The sequence below is a fragment of the Pogona vitticeps genome, chromosome 6, assembly GCF_051106095.1.
Source record: "Pogona vitticeps strain Pit_001003342236 chromosome 6, PviZW2.1, whole genome shotgun sequence".
NCBI classification, from domain to species: domain Eukaryota; kingdom Metazoa; phylum Chordata; class Lepidosauria; order Squamata; family Agamidae; genus Pogona; species Pogona vitticeps.
In genome coordinates, this window is record NC_135788.1 from 117,896,073 (window position 1) to 117,918,081 (window position 22,009).

General features: G+C 45.1%; 2 gene segments (V, D, J or C); both read left to right on the forward strand.

Moving 5' to 3' along the window:
* Positions 1–11,394, forward strand: part of LOC110071146 (immunoglobulin heavy constant epsilon-like) — a 75,320-nt gene extending 63,926 nt beyond the window's left edge. The window contains 4 exon segments of the C gene segment in view: positions 6,189–6,488; positions 8,131–8,463; positions 9,647–9,976; positions 10,933–11,394. Coding sequence covers positions 8,382–8,463; positions 9,647–9,976; positions 10,933–11,282 — 762 coding nt within the window.
* Positions 1–22,009, forward strand: part of LOC110071218 (Ig gamma chain C region-like) — a 107,057-nt gene that overhangs the window by 66,317 nt on the left and 18,731 nt on the right.

Below are 22,009 nucleotides of genomic sequence, written 5' to 3' on the forward strand. Positions count from 1 at the left end.
TGCCCTGGATTCAGGACTTGTTTGCATCTCCTTAGCTCTGTCGGGAAACTGTGAGCCTTTCAGGGGAACCTGAATGGAGCCAGGGAAATACCTGATAGCTTCCTTGATCCTGGAGCTGATTTAGAGACTGTTTCTCCCAGAGGAGCTTTATAGCTCAAAAGAGATGGAAGGGAAGCAGAGGAAAACCTGATGGGTCTGCCCCAGTCTGGGGCTCACTTGGGAGGCTCCTGGTCTCCGAGAAGAGAGCTAGGGTTCAAGGAAGCAAAAGAGGGCCTGGGGACACCAGAAGCTGGGGGTCTCATCAGAGGAACTTCTACTGTCCCAGAGCTTAGGGAAGCTAGAAGAGAGCCAGAGGAACATCTGACAGCATTCCAGAGCCTAAAGCTCTTTGGGGAGGCTCTTACTCTCGGCAAGAAGCGCTGGGGTCCATGGGAATGGGAAGAAAGCTAGGGAAACCCTGACAGCCTTCCCAAGCCTAAGGCTCTCTTAAGGGATTCAGGGAAGCTGAAAGGGGCCTGGGGGATACCGAAGAGTCTGCCTCAAAGCTGAGACCCATCTAAAAATCTTCTACTCTTTCAGAGTGAGTACAGGGTTCAGGGTTCAAGGAAGTTGGAGGGAGCCATGGAAAAACCTGACCATCTCCCCATTCCCAGGGCTCCTGACCTCTGAGAGGAGTCTTGGGGCTTAGGAAGCTGGAGGGGTAGCAGAGGGACACCTGATAGCCTTCCCAAGCCTTAAGCTTGTTTGGAGGCTGTTTCTTTCAGAGGAATATTGGGCTTGAGGGAGATTAGGAAGGGAGCCAGGGATCTCCCTGACAGTCTGCTCTGCTCTGAGGCTTACTTGAGAGGCTCCTACCAAGGTTTGGGGAAGTTGAAAGGAACCTGGGAATATTGGCAAGTCTGCCCCAAGCTTGGGACTCATTGGATAAGTCCCTACACTCCTGGAGGTGTTTAGGGAAGGTGGAAGGGACCCGGGGGGGGGGAGACACTTGACAGCTTTCCCAAGCTTACAGCTCTTTTGAGAAGTTGCTGCTCTCTCAGAGGACAGTTCGCATTTTGGAAAGCTGGACGCCAGCCTGGGAAATACCTGAGAGTCTGCCTCGACCCTGATGTTTATCTTGAAGGGCTTCAGAGGAGTGATAAGGTTCAGGGAAGCTGGACAGGATCTGGGGGATTCCCGATAGGGTGTCTTGAGTCTGGAGTTTGTATGGGAGTCTCTCTCTTTTTTTTTTTTGTTTTGGACTTATATATCGCCCCATAGCGCTACAAGCACTCTCCGGGCGGTTTACAATTTAATTATACAGGCTACACATCTTCCTCTCACAAAGAAGTATCAGGCTTCAGAAAAGCTGGTGGATAACACGCCAGCTGCCTGAAAACTTTCCTGAATCCTGAGGATGGGATATTCCTGACCATCTAAGTAGTCACCATGATTCAGGAGGGTAGCTGCTCCAGGGAAGATATTAAACTAGAAGACTTCAGCCTCCCAGCAAAGCAGCAAGCTGGAGTGATGGCAGGTGGGAACCAGAAAGAAGCCCATATCCTGGACCCCACCTGATGCTTAGCTAGGAGATCTGCATCTTCTCAGATGACTGCTAGACTCCCTCAAAGCTCACAGGGAATGGGGAGATGATGGGGATGTTAAGGAAGCTGGTGGGGAACCAAGGATCAACTGAAGAGTTTTAGTCCAGCTGAATGATCCTCTGGTCCCTCAGATCAGTTGCAGCTATAGTGCCGTGGTGCAGGAGAGCTACCTAGCTACCTGCCCATGCAAGAGATTGAACTGTAGTGTTTATGACCTCCCAGCTGTGCTGCAGCTTTCATGAGAGATGGTGGAGATCACAGAGGGCTTTCTGAAAGCCTTCCCCAAACCTGACACTCAGCTGGGAGATTCTTAACCACTCAGCTATTTGTTAAGCTTAGAATAAGCCAATGGAGGATGGGGGGGGAGACCAGCAAGAACCCCCATTTTGAGTCTGGGAGAATCTAGATCTTCCAGGTGCTTGGCAGATTTGAAGGAAGCTAGTGGGGAGCAGGAGGGGCTACCAAAAAAGGTTGTTCCATGACTCAAGCTGTGAGCTTCATCAACTCTCAGGGAAATACTGTATTTTTTGCACCATAAGACTCACTTTTTTCCCACAAAACAGGGGGGTGGAAAGTCTGTGCATCTTATGTAGCGAAGAAAACAGATTATATTTTCCTGTTTTCTTCTCCTAAAAAATCGGTGCGTCTTATGGAAAGGTGCGTCTTATAGAGCGAAAAATACGGTATTAGTTTCTGAAGACAGCGGTGAGGAAGAAGCAGCCGACTGAAAGTATGTTCTAGCCAGACCTTGAGCTGGAGGATCTGCAACCTCCTTGGTGAACTGCTAGTGGAAGGACTCCTTGTAAGTTTACTCCAAGCCTAACGCTCAACCCAGAGGTCCCTAACTCACCCAACTGAGTGTTCTGCCTGGAGCAAGCTGGTTGGGTGCAAGGAAGGTCTCCTCGGAAGTCTTGACATTTTGCAGAGAATCTGTTTTTTTTTTCCAGCTGGGCCACCTGCCAGCTCAGCTCGCTCTGTTCACCTCACGTGCAAGCGTGCTGGGGAAAAGATAAGGAAGGGAGTTCCTGGAGGGTTTCCCCAAGCTGAAACTCAGCTGGGAGACTCCTGGCTTCCTAACTGTATGCTAGGGTTCAGGAAAGCTATGTAAGTGCCCGGGAGTGACCAGAACTTGGAAACGTTGCTTTTGCAGGGACTACAAATCCCAGAATCCTGTGGGTAGGAGTCCCACCAAAAGTGATGGTTTCCAAGCTCTGGGAGTTCTGTTCAAGCCAAACGCTTGACTGGGAGATTTCTAACTCCTGGATGAGACGTAGTACTCGAGGTAGTTTGTAGAAGACAAAGGTCCTTTCAGAAATTTTCTAACAGGCTAGGAATTTCCAGACACCATTATCACCTTCGTACCTATTAGCCCTTTAAGCTTAAATCTAGCTAGTGGTGAGCACCTGAAAGTCTGAGTGCTTCTGGGAGGTTCAGCCCATCATTAGGCTTCAGGAAGATGGTGGGGACCTAAGGGCATACCTGAAAGCCTACCCCATGAGTAGTCAACTGGGAGGCCCTTAACCATCCAGATCACCAGTGGGCTTGAGAGAGACTAGCTTCTATCTGTGGAACTATTACAACCATCACTCTTTCTCTAGCAATGCTTAGAGGCGAGGCAGGTGGCAGACTGAGATAGTGGGGTGCCTCACCCCAAAATCTCATGGGTAAAATGCCATCTGGGTCACAAGCCGCCTTCGATGGGTTGCCTTATACTACAGTGGGGCAATCAGCTGGAGCCCTCCAAATGTGGTTGGGCTGCATAGGTTGCTACTGTGGCAAATTGCTGCTCCTCAACAAGGTGCTGGTTGCATCCCCCGGCGATTGATCGATCACATGATTGGAGACATACCCAGGAATGCAACCAGTAGCTCATTCATGAGCAGCAACTTGCAACTGAGTCATGGGTGAGTTCCTTTTGTTGTTGTTCTGCACTGTCAAATTGGAACTGACTTATCGTGAACCTATCATTGTAGTTCAGATGGGGGTCAAGAAGATCTGGAACGAAGAATGGTAGACAACTTCACAAATTACATTTCCCAAGATTTCGGGGGTGAGGCCTGGACAACGGAAGGGTCTTAAGCATGATAGAACTGCCCTTCAACCAAGTTGGCCCAACAGGACAGTTTCAAAATCCAGCCGCCTGCTTTTCCCATGAGGCACTTTGTATCATGTACTGGGTCTTCCTTCCTTATCTTGCCTTTAACAGTTTTATACTAGAATATTTCCGTAATTGAGCAAGCCATACAAATACAAAATAACCGCATTTCAGCTGGAAAATGTAGCCCCGGGCTGGGGTTTCCTCCTTAACTCAAGTGTTGTGCTTTTATCACAAGAAACTTTTACCTGTTGTGTTTCTGCATGGGCCTCTCCCACTCTTATAGTTCGTTGGTGCTAAAATCTTGGATTGTCACACTGACTGTTGTGACAGTAACTCTGTGGGAAATATGTCGACTACGACTCTCATTTTTCTGTTAATTTTCTCCTCTCTTGAGGAGCTTTGGTTTGGATGTCAAACTCCTTGTCTCCACTAGAACGAAAATGTTAAGGTTCATGAATTATTGGTAGCTGGAAACACGGACTCTTCTAGATTGAGAGTTCAACACTGAGCAAGATATAATGGACTGTACAAATTAATTTGGCTTTGTTTTATGCCTTGCAACCAAAGGACTCCGTGGTTTCTTCCTCAGACCGCTTACCTTTCCTCCTCCCTCTTTTCCTTTCACCACCACTGCTATCCTCCCTGTGCCAGCTTTCTTACAGCAAGGCTGTAAACAGGATATCTCCACCAAACATAGCCCCAGATGGTGCTGAAATAAGAGGAAGTGAGACCTGACAGAGCTAAAAGGGAGTTAGAGGGTTCTGAGATGGCAAGGCTGAAAGTACTTATTGGCTGAAATAATTAAAGGCATGCATTTACACACATGTCAACCTCATTATTAATATCACCTGGCAGGACAAAGTTGCCAACAGAGTAGTCCTAGATTGAGCTGGATTTTTTAGCATGTATACATTAATGAAATATCGACGTCTACGTTGGCTTGGGCACGTTGTGAGAATGGCTGATGGTCGGATTCCAAAAGATCTCCTGTATAGAGAATTAGTGCAGGGAAATTGCCCCAGAGGGAGACCACGGCTGCGATACAAGCAGATCTGCAAGCGGGGTCTGAAAACCTTGAGAATGGACCTCAACAGATGGGAAACCCTGACATCTGAGCGTTCAGCCTGGAGGCAGGCATTGCATCACGGCCTCTCCCAGTTTGAAGAGACCCTTGTCCGGCAGGCCGAGGCAAAGAGGCAGTCCCGAAACCAGCCAAATCAGGGAGCTGGACAGGGGACAGATTGCATTTGTCTTCAGTGTGGAAGGGATGGTCACTCTCGAACTGGCCTTCTCAGCCACACTAGACGCTGTTCCAAGTCCTCCATGCAGAGCACGTCACCATAGTCTCTCGAGACTGAAGGATGCCTAATCTGACCTCATTATCTTCATTGGGTCCTATAGCTAAATAAATATTGGGGAATTGCAGATACTCTGGTCCAAAATTCAAATTCTAGGGACTCTGACTTTCATTCTAGTCATTTCAGCTAGATGAAATATGTATAGATTTCAACTGTTTTGTGTTAAGGTGGAGACATTGAGCTCAATCTAGTTTGAGCCTTATGTCAAACTAAGTAGAGAGGCCCTGTTTATTTATTTAGTCTCATTTATGAGCTGCCTTTCTTCCCATAAGAGGACTCAAGGCACCTCGCAATGTTAAAACATGTAAGATTAAAATACGGCAAGTAATACATTTTTTTAAAAAACTATCAGGATAATCTAGTATGTCAAGTGATTAAAAGTGTCAACCTTAAAAACAAACTCACAAACTGGCAAACTAAAACCAGCCTCTAAGGACTTACTTTGAAAGTTGTGTGCTAAAACTAAAGTTGAATGTTTAAAAGCTTGCCAGAAGAGGTGGATCTTCAGCTGTTGATAGAAGAATAAAAGGGAGGAGGGGCAACTTAGCCTCCCAAGTGAGAACATTCCACAACCTGGGAGCTACCACTGAGAAGGCCCTCTATCGTGTTCCCATGGGACCGAGAGGAGGGCCTCCTCTGAGGATCTTAAGAGCCAAGAAGGCTCATATGGGAAGATACAGTCCTTCAGATAGCCTGGACCCAAGATCATTGAATCCATTATTAAATAGTAAGTCAACACTCGCATAAATCCTATTGATTCCACAGCCAGAATCCTGTTGAAATGTCATCATAGTTGTGCAGCCTAAAGTCGTACGATAGGATTCTAGCCAATGGATCTCTTCTAGCTGGGACTAGCAATTAGATTTAGGCCACAGCAGCCACACTTTTGCCAGGCCTTACTCCTTTCAGGCCTTTGAAAGCAGCCTGAATGACATAAACAGAGTAGTTGATAGTTTTAGCAGCATCTGTTCACTTTTTGAGTGTCATAGGAATGGAATCAGAAAACTCCATAAAAATGTTTTAGTAGCAGTCCAGGTCAAGAGCACTGCCATTGCTAAGCTGATTAAACCCAACTGGTTTTTGGCTACTCAGGCTAGTGGCCCAGAACTTCAAACCTTGTTGAATGTCTCCTTCTGTCTCCCCTCACAGCAACTGCCACAGCTCCTGATGTGTTTCCGTTGTCCCCCTGTTGCCAAGACCAATCTGAGGACAACATCACCGTCGGATGTCTTGTCACCGGCTACTATCCTGAGCCAGTTTCAGTAGAATGGAATTCAGGAGCCATCACCACTGGCATCAAGACCTTCCCACCAGTGGTCCAGCAATCCAGTGGCCACTACACCCTCAGTAGTCAGCTCACCATCCCTACTGCCACATGGAACTCTGAGGACATTCAGTGCCATGTTACCCATGCTGCTACCAGCTCTTCAATCAACCAGGAGATTGAACGTGAGTCAAACTGGTCCATTGCTGTCCATTTTCTTTCTTTCTATCTATCTCTCTCTCTTTCCTTCTGTCTTTCTGTCTTTCTCGAGCAGGCAGTCCCTACAGCAATCGAACTTGTCGGTGGATATTTGTTGCAATAAGTTGGGTAATGTCCTGTGATTTTTCTCTAGCATCCACCGGCATGTGAAACACAACAGACGGAAGACACACACAAATTAACTCCTGCCCAACATAGCCTACACAGATAGGGATACATGTGAAAAACTATCCGGTCAGCAAAGAGAATGTCTGGTGGAAAGACAGATAGTGCTTGCTTCTTCATACCTCTCTTGGAAGGAAGCAAGACTTGCTTCGAATCGCCACTGATTAATCTTTTCTTGACCTTGGGTTCCATGTGGCTTCATCTCATTGCTCACGAGTTGCATGTACCCTGAAATAAAAACAAGAGCACTTGTTGACAATCTGCCACTGCCAGTGACATCCTTCCTGCTAGACCAACTGAGTTCTGCAAGAGGACGTTGGCCAATCTGCTTTAGGGGGATATTAATTGTAATTTGTTTTTTTAGGGCTTTATTGGTTGTATTGTTATTCTTCTAGCAGTGATCCCAGTATGGGCAAAACACCCAACTGCAGATGAGTGGGCATTTATGAGGCCGCTTTTAATCATTTCAATCAATTGTTAATGTGCAAAATCGTGACACAAACAATGATCTGAAAGTTGAGATCGAACCTAATCCTGTATGTTGCTTGAAGGAAGACTGGGGAGCATTGGCACAGGATCAGGAAAGCCAAAAAAAACACCTCTTGATAATTGTAAGAGGGGAAAGATACCTTCAAGCAATGGTGCCCAGCCTTGGGTCCCCAGATGTTCTTGGACTGCAACTCCCAGAAATCTTGGCCAGCACTGGTAGTGGTGAAGGCTTCTGGGAGTTTTGGTCCATGAACATCTGGGGACACAAGGTTGAGAACCACCTGCTTAAACCCTTTCTCTTGACCTTGTGTAAATTATGTCTTAGAGCAGTGGTTCCCAACCTTGGGCCTCCAGATGTTCTTGGACTTCAACTCCCAGAAATTCTGGCCAGCAGAGGTGGTGGTAAAGGCTTCTGGGAGTTGCAGTCCAAGAACATCTGGAGGCCCAAGGTTGAGGACCATGGTCTTAGAGGACAGATTTTGAAAAAGAGAAAGATGAGCTGATGGAGCTGTTCCAAAAACGTAGGATTGATATGGCAAAAAGGGAGAACTGAACCAGGAAAGACAAAGGAGGCCGATGGCAAATGGATGAAGGTCAATTCACCTTCTAATGTGTTAACAAGGTGGATGCCTTTACTCACATGATGCCTCCAGCCAAGCATTCTGCCTTTTGACCAGCTAGCTACAGTTTTGTCCAGAGAGGTTATGCTGAGTATGAGTATAGGTGATTGGGAGGAAGGTGGTGAGATATGCCTTAGTTCAGTGGTTCCCAATGTTGCATAACTCGGGTGTTTTTGGACAGCAATACCCAGAGGTCCTGGCCAGCACAGCTAGTGGTGAAGGCTTCTGGAAGTTGTAGTCCAAAAACACCTGAGTTACCCAAGGTTGGGGATCACTGCCTTAGATCATGAGAAGTGGCATTCATGCTCTCCTCCATGTCACTCCACCCTTCCAGACTGCGCTTCACATGAACCGCTGGCTCCCCAAGTTCAACTGCTCCACTCCTCCTGCGACTCCAGATCCCCTGACCCCATCATTGAGCTCGTGTGCATCGTCTCAGGATTCTTCCCCAAACAGGTGAAGGTAGATTGGTTGGTGGGCACGCAAAGCAAGACGTCGTACTCCGTCACTGATCTTCCAAGGAAAGATGCTGATGGATACACCTTCAGTACCACCAGCAGGCTCAATGTGAGCCAAGCAGATTGGATGGCAGGAACCGTCTACACCTGCAAGGTGAACCACGCAGGCTCTCAAACCCAGCTGGAAAGAAGCGCCAAGAAATGTGAAGGTAAGACCTGTTGATTGTATTGGGATTTCACTGAGATCATCCAAAATGGACATGGACTGAAAACAAAAGTCACATATTGAAGAGCTACTTCCAGGTGGTAATAATTCTGCAGCGTTTTCCACACCCCTCTTAGGAACATATTGCAGTGTCTAGTTATGTCCCATGGGTATAAGGGTATTCCTGCCTGTTGCCCCACTGGGATGACCTTGGTATTGTCCCCATTGTTTCTCCAGAAGTCAGAGGTCGGTGTAAATGGAAGTGGGAATCTGCCATGAAATAATGCAGCATTGAGATTCCCTTTGGAAAATCAGGGCAGATGGGCTTCTTTTTCTGACCATCTGATGTTGATAGATTGTCACAACTGAGATTCACACTATGCATGTTAAATACTATCCAGGAGAGGGAACTCCGAACATTTTTGCCTTCCTCTGAAAAGAATAGCGTGACTCAGTGATGGTTGTTGTGGGTTTTTCGGGCTCTTTGGCCGTGTTCTGAAGGTTGCTCTTCCTAACGTTTCACCAGTCTCTGTGGCCGGCATCTTCAGAGGACAGGAGTAGGACCTCTGTCCATGCTCTGTTCCTACTCCAGTCCTCTGAAGATGCCGGCCACAGAGACTGGTGAAACGTCAGGAAGAATAACCTTCAGAACATGGCCAAAGAACCCGAAAAACCCACAACAACCATCAGATCCCGGTCGTGAAAGCCTTCGCGAATACATGACTCAGTGACTTGAGCCACCTTCTACAGACCTGCAACTGATAAAAAGTATTTTGATAAGAGGCATTCTGTGATTAAGGCAACTAGTGGGGGCTGTCCATGCTGTTCAGTTGATATGGAAGTATGAAGCTGTTGATGATGATGGAACACCCAAACCCTGGGAGATACCTGCTTCCTTTGGCCAGTGCCGATCAGCAGGTGTGGAGGTTTTTACTTCCCCTAATTGTAGTAGAGAACTTTGGTTCAGAGCATGTACTGTATATGCCTGTTTTGCAGGTGGATAGGACTGAAAAAAAAAGAAAGAAAAAAGCAAGTGAAGATTTCAGAGAGAGGAGGCTGCCTTAGCTAAGTTACCAGCTAGGCTGGTTCAGGAATAAAAGGGGAAACAAGATGAAACCAAAGGCCTGTTAGAAACATACAAGAAGTGTATGGGAGGTGAGGGGCTGACCTGCATTTTGTATCCCTAGACGACAGCAACTGCCCATCCGGCGACATCTTCATCTACCTTCAACACCCCACCCCCGAAGACCTGTACATAAATAGGGATGCCAAGATCAGCTGCGTGGCTGGCAACCTGAAGAGTGAAGAGGGGCTGAAACTGACCTGGGCGAGAGAGAAGCAAGGGGCCCTGAAACCTGAGCCCCTGAATGTGACCGCTGAATCGAACGGGACCTACACCGCTGTAGGTAATCTGCCCATCACTGTCCAAGACTGGATAGAAGGTGGGGCTTTCACCTGTACGGTCGTACACCCAGATTTGTCTGCGCCCGTCACTCGGAGGATTGCCAAGAGCTCAGGTAAGAGAAGGGAACAAGGTTTCAGCTGCATTGGCTTTTGGGTTGGCAGCCTGGGTGTACCTGAGGACAGGTGTCCATGTAAAGCACAGAATTAGTGATTCCACGATTGATATATATAAAGGTTAGCAGAAGTGAGACTGCTTTACTCCTTCTCAGAGAGGTGCACTATTTTCCATTCATTGAGGAGAAGGCAGGTGAACCTTCAGAGAAACCTTCAGGCAACTCTGAATCACACTCTCTGCCAAGTGGGGAAGTTACAGAGAATTGTAAAGCGGGCGTCCATAATGGCGATGTGAGGCACACCTTGCTAAGGAGTCTTGCCAGGAGCACCTGCCATGTTTGTTAGCATTAATACATTCCTTGACAAAAAGGCCACTGTCTCTATTCTTTAGAATGCTGGTTCTGCATGTTGTCTCCATTACAGTGGTGGCCCGCATAGCGACGATAATCTGTTCCGGAAAAACCGTCGCTATGTGGATTCGTCGCTATGCGGAACAAAAAAAGCCCATAGGAAGGCATTAAAACATGTTTAATGCATTCCTATGGGCAAAAACTCACCGTTCAGCGAAAATCCTCCATTAGGCCGCCATTTTCGCTGCCTGGTAAGCGAGGAATGGCCGTGAAAACACAGCGGGTGGCCATTTTAGTAACCCAGTGGCCATTTTGGAACCACCGATCAGCTGTTCTAAAAACATTGCTATGTGAAAATCGGTAAACGAAACAGCTTACCGATCATCGCAAAGTGATTTTTTACTATCTAAATCATCGCAACGCAATCGCTTTTGCGATCGCAAAAAATTAATCGCTATGCGGATTCATCGTTAAATGGGGCACCCATTAAGCGAGGCACCACTGTAATTTGGTCTACAGTACATTGAATAGCCATGGACCCAACTGAATGACCTTATTTTTCTCCTGTTTTTTTTCCATATCTTTCCTTTCCTATATTTAAACAGGCAAGAGAACTCCCCCCAGTGTCTACGTCTTCCCACCCCACCAGGGCGAGCTCAGCTCTCAAAATCAAATGTTGACCCTCACCTGCATGGTCAAAGGCTTCACTCCAAAGGATATCTCTGTCCAGTGGCTGAAGGATAACAACGCTTTACCTGACGATGCGCATATCAACACCCCGGTCTTGAAGGACAACCGGGAAGATACCTACTTCCTTTACAGCCAGCTGGCCGTCCCCAGGAATGACTGGGTCAGAGGCTCCTCATACACCTGCATGGTCGTCCATGAAGCCTTCACCATGAAGTTCATCCAGAGGACCGTGGAGCAATCGCAGGGTAACCACCAGTCCCGCTGAGCACCCGTCACCCTCTCCCAGATTTTACTCTAGCATTGTCAGCTCAAACCTTTGTAAATAATCTCCATGCATGCATCTTTGGCCTATAGCTGAATAAAAGAATCAACTCACAGATGGGCCGTCGTGTGGTGTCTTTCAGGAGAAGTGGGGACTTAACGTGGGGTGTGGAATAAAGGGGGACTGGGTTATTAGCCTCTGATGTCTCATGTCTACATCCCTTTTTACGGTCAAGGGGCTCACATTAAAAAAAAGAGAGAAAGAGAATTCTCTCATAAGTGATTTAATCCAAAGCCACCCAGTAAACTTCATAGTTAAGCAATGTTTGAATCTGTGTTAGCTTCTCTACCTGGTTTGAGCAATTTAGCTTTCCACTTGAGGTGCTTAGAAGGACCTTCATCCGTCGAATGACCAACTCAAAAGCCACAAACTCCTGTGACATTCATGATGTTCAATACCCATCCTCCTATCATCCCCCATTCTTTCTTCCTCCTCCCGTTCATATGGAGACATTACTGCATTCAACAGGGGCCCAAAAGTCCTAAATCAAGGAATAAAGTCAAGAGGAAACCGGACAAGACAATCTAAGGCCTTTTAAAATGTCTTGCTTCGTTCTTAGAAGTTCAAATTCAAGCCTTATTCAGTAATTTTGCTTTCTTGGCATTAGTACCGGTTTGCACGCGCGCTCACAGACACACACATTATCAGGAAGCCAGTGAAAATCAGTATATTGCCTTTACGTCAAGTAACTGCAATAGGATGCAAGATCTTGATGGCTAACGTTCATTGAATCACAGCAGATGTCCTTCTATTCCAGGAATGATGCTACTTTCATTGCAAGTTCTTCAGCCCCTCTTCCCATGTTCTTCCAAGAGATTAGAGGAATTAAAGGGGGAATGAACCCATCTGCAAATATTAGCTCAGGAATATATCCGATTCTGAATTCATGGTGTGAATCTTTGCTTATTTCATTCTCACAGATGAGAATGGAACATTACACAGGCTTTCTCCCCAGTGGCCCCAAAATGATGAAAGCTTTTGTGCGTTTTTCACATTGTGAGGGTTTTTTCACCCTCAAAAAAAAAAAGGTTTTAAATGCAAAACCACCCCCCACTATTTTGTGCAAAATAAATGGGAGGATTGCACATAACACATTTGTTGTGCATAACACCTTTTTTGGCTCCTTCGGCTGCTGACTAGATTAGAACACTGGTTCTTAACCTTGGGTTACTCAGGAGTTTTGGACTGCAACTCCCAGAAGCCTTCACCACCAGCTGTCCTGACTGGGGTTTCTGGGAGCTGCAGTTCAAAAGCATCCGAGTAACAAAGGTTAAGAACCACTGGATTAGAAGATTAGAAAAGCCAAAGGTTGAACTTCGATATTGCTTTACATATTGAGTGTTTGTGTGGACCCCTATGGAGATATACGATTCCATCCAATGATGGATACATGACTCCCTGTATAGAAGCATTAGTGCCCCCCTACAATCATACCCATCATTTTACAGAAAGCTAGTTCAATGGAAAGAAAAGTCAAGGGATCCATAAGGACAGCTGGTACCCCAAAGCCTTTTAATGCAACGTATGTCTGAAGAGCCCATTTCTCTTCACTGCATGCGTTCTCCTGCCACATCAGCTCACAAACGCATTCATAGTGGTAGTGATATTTTTTTTATTTAGTATCTTTTGTAAGCTGCCATTCTCCCAATGAAGACTCTCAACATTAAAAGAATTAAAAACAGAATGAATTATGCATTTGAAAGGAATTAAACTACTACTACTACTACAATAATGATATTAATAATAACAACAGCAACAGCAACAGCAACAGCAACAGCAACAGCAGCAACAGCAACAGCAACAGCAACAGCAACAATAACAATAATAACAATAATAACAATAACAACAATAACAACAATAACAACAACAACAACAACAACAACAACAACAACAACAACAATAATAATAATAATAATAATAATAATAATAATAATAATAATAATAATAATAATAATAATAATAATAATAATAATAATAATAATATAGCAAGCCATCAATTCAGTTCTGACTTACAGTGACTCTTTTCCAGGGTTTTCCAAGTACAGTAGAGAATGCTCAGAAGTGCTTTACCCCTCCCTTCCTCTAGGGGCGCCCTGGGACTGTGCAGCTTGCCCAAGGCCACCCAGGCTGGCTCTTCTCCCAAAAAGCACAATGGAGAATCAAACTCCCGGCCTGTGGCTCCACAGCCAGAGACCTAAACTACTGAGCTTTCCAACCGCTTAAAAAATGTTTAATGATTTAAAACATTTACATTTTTTAAAAAATATACTGTATTTATAAATACATATACAGTCATCTAAACATAGATTCCACACCACATATGAATGACCTAGGAGGAAAGTAATTTCAAAGCTTCAACTAAAGGAGATTAAAAATTGGTTGTTTGAGGGAAAGAATTTTAAAGACCTTATTTTTCCTAGGGCAATACACACAAAAATTCTGTCTCTTCACCTCTCTCCCCCATTGGTTACCTTTCCTCATGGGTAAAATGCCCTTTGAAGCCAACAAAGTCTCCTCCGGGAACCATTCAGAGGCAAGAATATGGTTTTTAACAGGACCATAGCAAAGAAGTGAAGGATTTCTTGCAAACTGATCACATGTGATTCCTCCAGTCCTCAACTGGTATCATCATCAAGACTATTAGTAATTTTTAAAACCAGTCACAATTTAAAAGAAGACTACTCTAAATGACGTATTTTGGACAATCTGCAGTTGGAGCCTAAAATAAACCAAAATGGATGAGCGATTGAGCCAAGCCTGATTAAATGGCTCAGGGGAACAGGTAGAAGAATGGAAAAAATTCACAAACCATTCAAGGAGAATTAATGGATGGGTCACTCATAGTAAAGTGAGCGGAAGAGAATATATTATGAGATAATCAAGGGTATAAGCATATAAACAATGTAAAAACACAGTCAAGACAGACGTTAACATACTTCTGACATGTACGACCTTCAGATTCAGAAGAAGGAAATGGCATTTCCAAGCGCACTTGAAAGAACACCCATCATTTAAAAAAAATGATTGTCTTGTGTCACATCTACACAATCTGTGACAGTCAAACACCCATACCCTAGAGAAGCTATAAATCCTGCAGCTGCAGTGCTAGAAGGGACCGTATAGATCATCGGGTCCAGCCCTCTCAACGACACACAATGGGGAATCGAACTCCCAACCTCTGGCTCCATAACCAGAGACCTGAACCATTGAACTATCCAACAGTTCAAGAATGAACTTCTGCCTTGACCAGTAAGAGAATTCCCTCTCTAATAAATACACTTCTGGAAGCAAAGGAAGGAGACCCCATCGGAACAAATGTAGACAACGTGGTGCTGCTGCAGAAGCTTTGTGCAACAAGCCACAAGTTGTGTGACTCGGTGCCATCCTTGGTGGGATTGCCAAGCATTACAATCCCAAGGCCATGAGCATGGCTAATCTGGTGAAAGAGTGTAATTAAAAGAGATAACTGTCCAAGTGAACATGCAGTAGGTGGAGAGGAGACTTCGAACGCTGAACAAAGAAAGAGGCAAGCATGGACAAATTCATACGGAAAGCTAGAAACATCCCAGGCATCTTTGATACCGGAGCCCAACATTTCTCTCAGATTTTGTGTCTGGTGCAGAAGGCTGACCTATCTGATGCTGGTCGCTGACTACTGGATTCCAGATTAACTATGTAGAGACCATACACACACATGGCTTCAGCCCATCTACTCAATTGCCCAGCTACACTTAATAGCTGGCTACCCCTCTTTTCAGCGTTAATAGCCAGTTGGCATATGTGTGGAACCATGAAGCTCTCTGGGTGGCTTTCCTCAGCAAGTCCCTCATAAAACAATTCCATTAAAAGCTGATTAAACGCAAGTCCCTAACGGAAGAAGTTTGTGCTTAGGCAAGTTGACAGTAGAAAGAGAAGGGGTTTGTTCCCTCAGCGGAGTGGAGTTGCTTGTGTAGGGTTAGGCCAAAGATCACATGTGGTGAACAGGTGAGGGCAGACAAAGAGATTCATAGCTATGTAAGTGGGTGGATAGAGGGACATTGGGATATGTTATGTCCATGGGCAGTGGGAATAACTTCTTTTTTCTTCTTTCGCAGAGATAAATGCGTCGATAGAGAACGATTATAATGACGAGAAAGAAGAGCTGGAACATCTGTGGGCCACCATCTTTGTTTTCTTCATTCTTTTCCTCCTCAGCGTGTGCTACAGCGCAATGGTGACGATGGTCAAAGTAAGGCGGAAGGGAAGGGGTTCCACACGTTCACTTTTCCCTTCTGGTTGCACCAGGCTGGAAAGATGCCAGCATAACTATTTTGAGAGTGGATGAATGGGGAAGGGTTTTGGCAAAAGGATACGGTTATTCAGTGGCTGGCCATCATAATGGCTACCTATATTTTACCAAGACTCCCTGGAAAAGACCCTGATGTTAGGAAAGTGTGAAGAAAAGAGAAGAAGGGGATGATAGAAAATGAGATGGATGGACAGTGTCACCGAAGCCACCAACATAAATTTGACCCAACTCCGGGAGGCAGTGGAAGACAGGAGGGCCTGGCGTGCTCTTGTCCATGAGGTCACGAAGAGTCGGACACGACTTAACGACTAAACAACAACAACAATGCTTTGAGTAGTGGTGGATGAGGGGCATGGGCAATAGGAAGCTATCTTCTGTTTGAAGATCTTGTATAAATACATTGCTGGTCACATTGGGTGAGCCTTGGGTCTAGTTCACCATGGACAATATCATGGTCTTTTAAATACTGAAATCCTTGTATTAGATTATCTGAACACAGAAGTATAGTTCTCCAGATTCCATGAGTTATTATTTCCCCTCTGTTCAGCCCTGGTTGGCCTCATCTAGAGTACTGTATCCTGTTCTTGACTCTATACTTTAAGAAGGGTGACCACAAACTGGAGCAAGTTTAGAGAAGGGCAACAAGGATGGGATCAAGTGACTGGAAACCAAGCCTAGGGAGAAAGATGGAGGGGAGATAGGACAACATTTTTCAAAGGCTGTCGTACAGAAATGGTCAGGATTTGTTCTCAATCATCCCAGAGCGCCGGACACAAAACAATGGGCTTAAGTAAACCAGATTTATGCTGAACATTAGCAAAAATATTAACTGTTAGAGCACTACGACAATGGAACCAATGGTGGTGAACGTTGGAGGCATTCAAGAGAAAATTGGAGAATCATCTGCATATCTGCTTTGATTTGGATTCCTGCCTTAATGGCCTCATAGGCTCCTTTCAACTCAGCAATTCTATCATTCTATAAACACCCCTACCAATCACATAGCTCTTAACAATACACTTGGCAGTTTGCAAAATATGCCATTAAATATAGAGGAAGAAGGAAAGAGATTTGACTGAGAAAACGAGGTGGCAAGAGAGATTAAGAGACAAGGGGCAGGCAAGGATTGGAGGAAAATACAACCAGCAAGAAAGCCGGACGGGAACAAGTGTTAATAAGGAAACTAAAACTGCATGAAGAGACCTGTCAATGCTTCTTTTTCTACACCCAACTTGTGTCCTTTCTTCTTTGCTTTTTTTTCTTTCTTTCTTTTTTAATGTCTCCGATTATCTTTCCTCTCTGTGTAGGTGAAATGGCTTTTCTCCACCATGATGCATTTAAAGAAGCCTCCAGGCCCTGACTACAAGAACATCCTACAGCGTCCGATATGAAAATCCTACTGTTCCTCTTCAGAGGTACAAAGCAGAAACCATGGGGCAGGACCAGGCCTCCATTTTCAGTAGAATGACCCCAGGCCCTCTCGTTGAGCAATTTCTTTTCCTTGACCGGTGCCCTGAAGTCCCATCAACACAAAGTCTCTTCTGGAGAAAGCAATCTTGCTAGAACTTGGAATAACATTGATTGTACTTCTAGTCTTATTACATGCTGCTGGCAGTTTTACCTTATTATTTGACCGGCTTTCTTGCTGCTTTGTGTTTCCGTGTTTTTGACTGACTGGGTGGATTTGATGTGATGTTTAGTCATTTAGTCCTGTCCAACTCTTCATGACCCCATGGATCCGAGCACGCCAAGCCCTCCTGTCTTCCACGGCCTCCCGGAGTTGGGTCAAATTCATGTTGGTCTCTTCTATGACCCTGTCCAACCATCTCATCCTCTGTCATCCCCGTCTCCTCTTAGGTGGATGGGTGGATTTAAAACCCATCAAATAAATAAAATGTCAGGAATCCTCTTGGTGTTTGAGTAAGATGTTTGCATAACTTGCAGAAGCTAATTGCAGCTAATTGACGAGATGCTGAAGGACCTCATGGCTTTAAAGTTGGACATATGCAGCTAGATATGAAATGGGGAGGTGCTCAAAATCACCTTGCCAATTAGCTGCAATTAGCCACAGCAAGTTACGCCAACCTTACGCAAATGCCAGCAGGATTCTGGCCAATAAATAAGGAATTATAAAGGGTGGCTTTTTGCTCATGGCTCCATGGAAAGCAGCTTTGTGTCTTATGATCTACTCTATATAATCTATAATAATCTTAGAGCTGGAAGGGACCTTATGGATCATTGAGTCCAGCCCCTACCAAGAAGGCACAGTGGGGAACTGAACTCCAAACCTCTGGCTCCAGATACCTAAACCACTGAGCCACCCAGCAGTTCAAGTGACCTCAATCCTTATCTCCCACCCTTGCTTCCTCTTTTCAACTTTCCGTCTCCCATTTCCACTTTCTGTCCTTTCATGTACTGTATTTACCCATCCAGCATGGCATCAGCTGGCAGATGTCACACCCTACCAAGCCATGGGAATTCTGAATTCCCCTGTCTCGTAGTCAGCCTCATCTAGATGCAATAAAGAAAATGTCCCATAGTGGAGGGTTTTGTAAGTCGTCTTCTTCTGTGCTTAATACCTCCAAATACTTACACCAGAGCTGGGCAAGGTGTATCCCATAAGCCATATCAAGGCTTTTAGGGACCAGACTCTCAATGACCCCCAACAACAACAAAATAGAACGGAGTGTCAAAATAGTTTTCTACTCCTGCAGGCTCCCAGGAACAGGATCTTTACAGAGAGTGAAGAAAAAGATTTCAGAAACCAGAAGTGCCTTGTTTCATTACTTGCTTGCTTGATCATCATCATCATCTTAGAACTGCAGAGGTGCAAGGGACTCTATGAATCATCTGGTCCAGCCCTTGTCAAGGAGGGCTGGACTGGATCGTTTAATACAGTGGTGCCTCACTTAACAACGATAATCTGTTCCAGGAAAATCGCCGTTAAGTGAAAACATCATAAAGCGAAAAAACCCATTGCAACGCACTGAAACCCGTTCAGTGCGTTCCAATGGGGTAAAAACTCACCGTCCAGCGAAGATCCTCCATACGGCGGCCATTTTCGCTGCCTGTATAGCGAGAAATCCATCCCTAAACACAGTGGGGAGCCATTTTGAGCACCCGGCAGCCATTTTGAAACCACCGATCAGCTTTTAGAAAAACGTCATCTTGCGAAGAATTGGTTCCTGAAGCAGGGAACTGATCATCGCAAAGTGAAATTCCCCCATTTAGACCATCGTTTTGCGATTGCAAAAAGATCATTGTTAAGCAGATTTGTCGTAATGCGGGGCAATCGTAAAGTGAGCCACCACTGTATTACCCACCCTGATGTACACAAATTATTTTTGTGAAACCTTTTTCTTCTTCCTCCCCGCTCAACACACACTCTCGCAAGCCAACTCTTATCCTCTGACTAAAAACAGGTGCTGAGGGTATTTTTGCTAGTTTCAGGTATTATATCTTTTGTGCTTGTTACCCATTGACTAAACAACAATAAATATATATTGGAATAAAAGAAACCGCTTTCTAGGGTTTTATTGGGGGAGGCTGTCATTCTTGACTGGGTTAAGTAACACTGGAAAAGAGGAAATTATTTTCTGAGAGAAGTTTGAATGCCATTGGCCATTGGGAAGGGTGGTGGATTAGGGATTCAAAAACCCACAACACCTGTTTAACCATCTGAAGAAAAAGAATTGTACAGGTGACATCTTTCATACCACGTTCAAGTTTCAGCTTTCAGAAACACCGCTGACTGGCTGAAACCTGAGTCATTAAGATGGGATAGGCCCAAATGTGGCCACCAACACTACTCATCTTCAAAAATAATTATATATATTTTAAAAACAAAATCCTTGTAGTGAAATGCCAAAGGGTGACGTCATTCCTGCCTGTCCATCACAGAAGCTCAAGGGGTAGAAGCCAAGGATAGGGCAGGAGAGGCAGAGTTAGACAGACAGTTGGACAGTTAGAGAGATACCATTGGAGATGTGGAATGGCAGTTAGAGTTAGGGATTAGGAGAAGGAGAGGGTTAGGGATTTGAGCTGAGAGGTTAGAGGTCGCAAGAACAGGAATGTCCCTCCAAGGTCCAGAGATGGGTGGGGTTTTTTCCTCACCCCTTGATTTTTGAAGAAAATCTCTTGAATTAAGGTGAAGGGGAATATCTTTAGACCCTTCTCTCAGTTGGAAAAGGATCAGAGAAGTAAAGAACAGAAGCCTTTAGGGACACAGCCATGCTGCATGGGCACAAGCTCCATCTTGCCATTCCTAGGGAGGGCCCGCAAACTTTAACCTGTGGCATCTCCAGCTACACCCGGAGAAGATTTCAGTCTGAAATCCTGGAGGGTTACTTCTAGTCAGGATTGAAAATATTGAACTTGGAAGACAGTCCAGGGCTTAGAAAGCTTAATTCTAACCAGGGATGTTGGCCAAGTGTTGAGTCTGAAGTCCGAATCATTGGGGGGGAAAGAATTGAGTTCAAGTCAAGTCGCCGGTGTGACTTAAGGGAGACTCAACCGTGTGTCCCATGACTCAAGTCCCCATCCCTGGTTCTAGACAATAAGTTTCCCATAATAGCACCCTGATAGTGGCTATGCTGTGATTGGGGCCTTCTAGGACTTACTCTTCAAAAAACTATCTTCCCCAGTGTTTTGTGAGTCAATTAGCAGAGACTGGGAAATTATTATGTTGAGTGACCACATGGCGGTAGGATTCTGGGAATTACAGCGTGAAAAGTTAACGTTTATGATCACAGATCTGTTGCTGTATCTCACAACCCTTGCAAATGTCCATACTCAATCTGACCTATGCTTAATTTACATTAATGAACTTGGTACATTTTTGACATGTTAGCAGGTTGAATGAGGGTTTTTTTTTTTTAATGAGCGCACCACTTTAGATTTTAAGTGTCCTCCAATACTTTGGCCATCTCGTGAGAAGAGAAGACTCCCTGGAAAAGACCCTGATGTTGGGAAAGTGTGAAGGCAAGAGGAGAAGGGGATGAAAGAGGATGAGATGCTTGGACAGGGCCATCGAAGCGACCAACATGAATTTGATCAAACTCTGGGAGGCAGTGGAAGACAGGAGGGCCTGGCATGCTCCGGTCCATGGGGTCACAAAGAGTCAGACACAACTAAACAACTAAACAACAACAACAAATAAGGTTGCCATTTCAAAGACTCAAGTTTGATAGCTTGATTTTGAGTGCAAGCTTGCTGTAAATTTTGGACCCTCTTCTTCATCCATTCCCAGACACTTCTGTGGCTCCTTAACTCAGCATGAAGGAGTGCGTAGATATGGGTGTGTGGGGGTGTGGATGTGTGGGATGAAATCTCTCAGTGGGCCCAAATGCATGAACTCACCAGCTCGCTCCTCTGTCTCTTCCCCTTGATCCTGGCATTTTCACACACCAATAAAGAACCCTTAGGAGGAAGGCAGGGTATGGAGCACCAGCCTAACAACTCATCAGACTACCTGTTGCACAAGCCTGGCTGCAGCAGTGCAGGTTAGGGGCAAGGGGGAGGGCTCTCCAATTGCCCACTCCATCTCTGTGACATCACAAGGGTCTCTCCCTTCTCCTCACATCTTCCTACTGAAATCTGATAATGTGGTAGGGCAATGGTTCTCAGCCTTCAGTAAACCAGGTGTTCATGGACTACAATTCCCAGAAGCCTTCACCAGTTGTGATGGCTGAGGTTTCCTGAAGATGTAGTCCAGGAACACCTGAGTTATCCAAGGCTGAGAACCACAAGTCTCAGGCATCATTTTTCAGCGCTTTCCCACAGGAAAAAGGAACTCCTGAAAATGGGGGTAGTTTATCAAATAGAGAAATCCTCTTCCAGCCCCACGCCTTCTTTGCTAACTTTCAGCTTCCAAGAGGATTTTAGCAAAGTGAGATGGTCCAATATGGCATTCACAAGATGCAATAAAAACGGTGGACTACAGTCAGTTGCAACAAACAGACCTTCTGAACCTCTAGAACAGGCACAGAAAAAGTATATGGGGATGAAATGTGGTACTGTTCCATCTGAACAGAGAAGGGCGAGCAATGTTGCTCATGTGGGAAAAACACCCAAAAGAAACGAGATTCATATTCAGGAAACAAAGTCATCCTCGGGGTTTCTCTCTTACTACTCTTTGTTCCTGTTCATTTTTGTTCTTACCAACACAAAGCTAAAATTATCCATGAAAACGAAGATGTGATGGTCACATTGAGTCTTGGGGGATGGACAGCAACCAACTGAGGCTGCTTAATGTTTGCAAGACGGTGCCAAGGTGTTTGCAAAAGTTTGGAAAGAACTATTGACAAATTTAAAATTGCATGTAGTAACTGGAAACTTTTTTCAGTAACTAAGGTATGTTGTGCTATGATTGCCATGTAAGGAG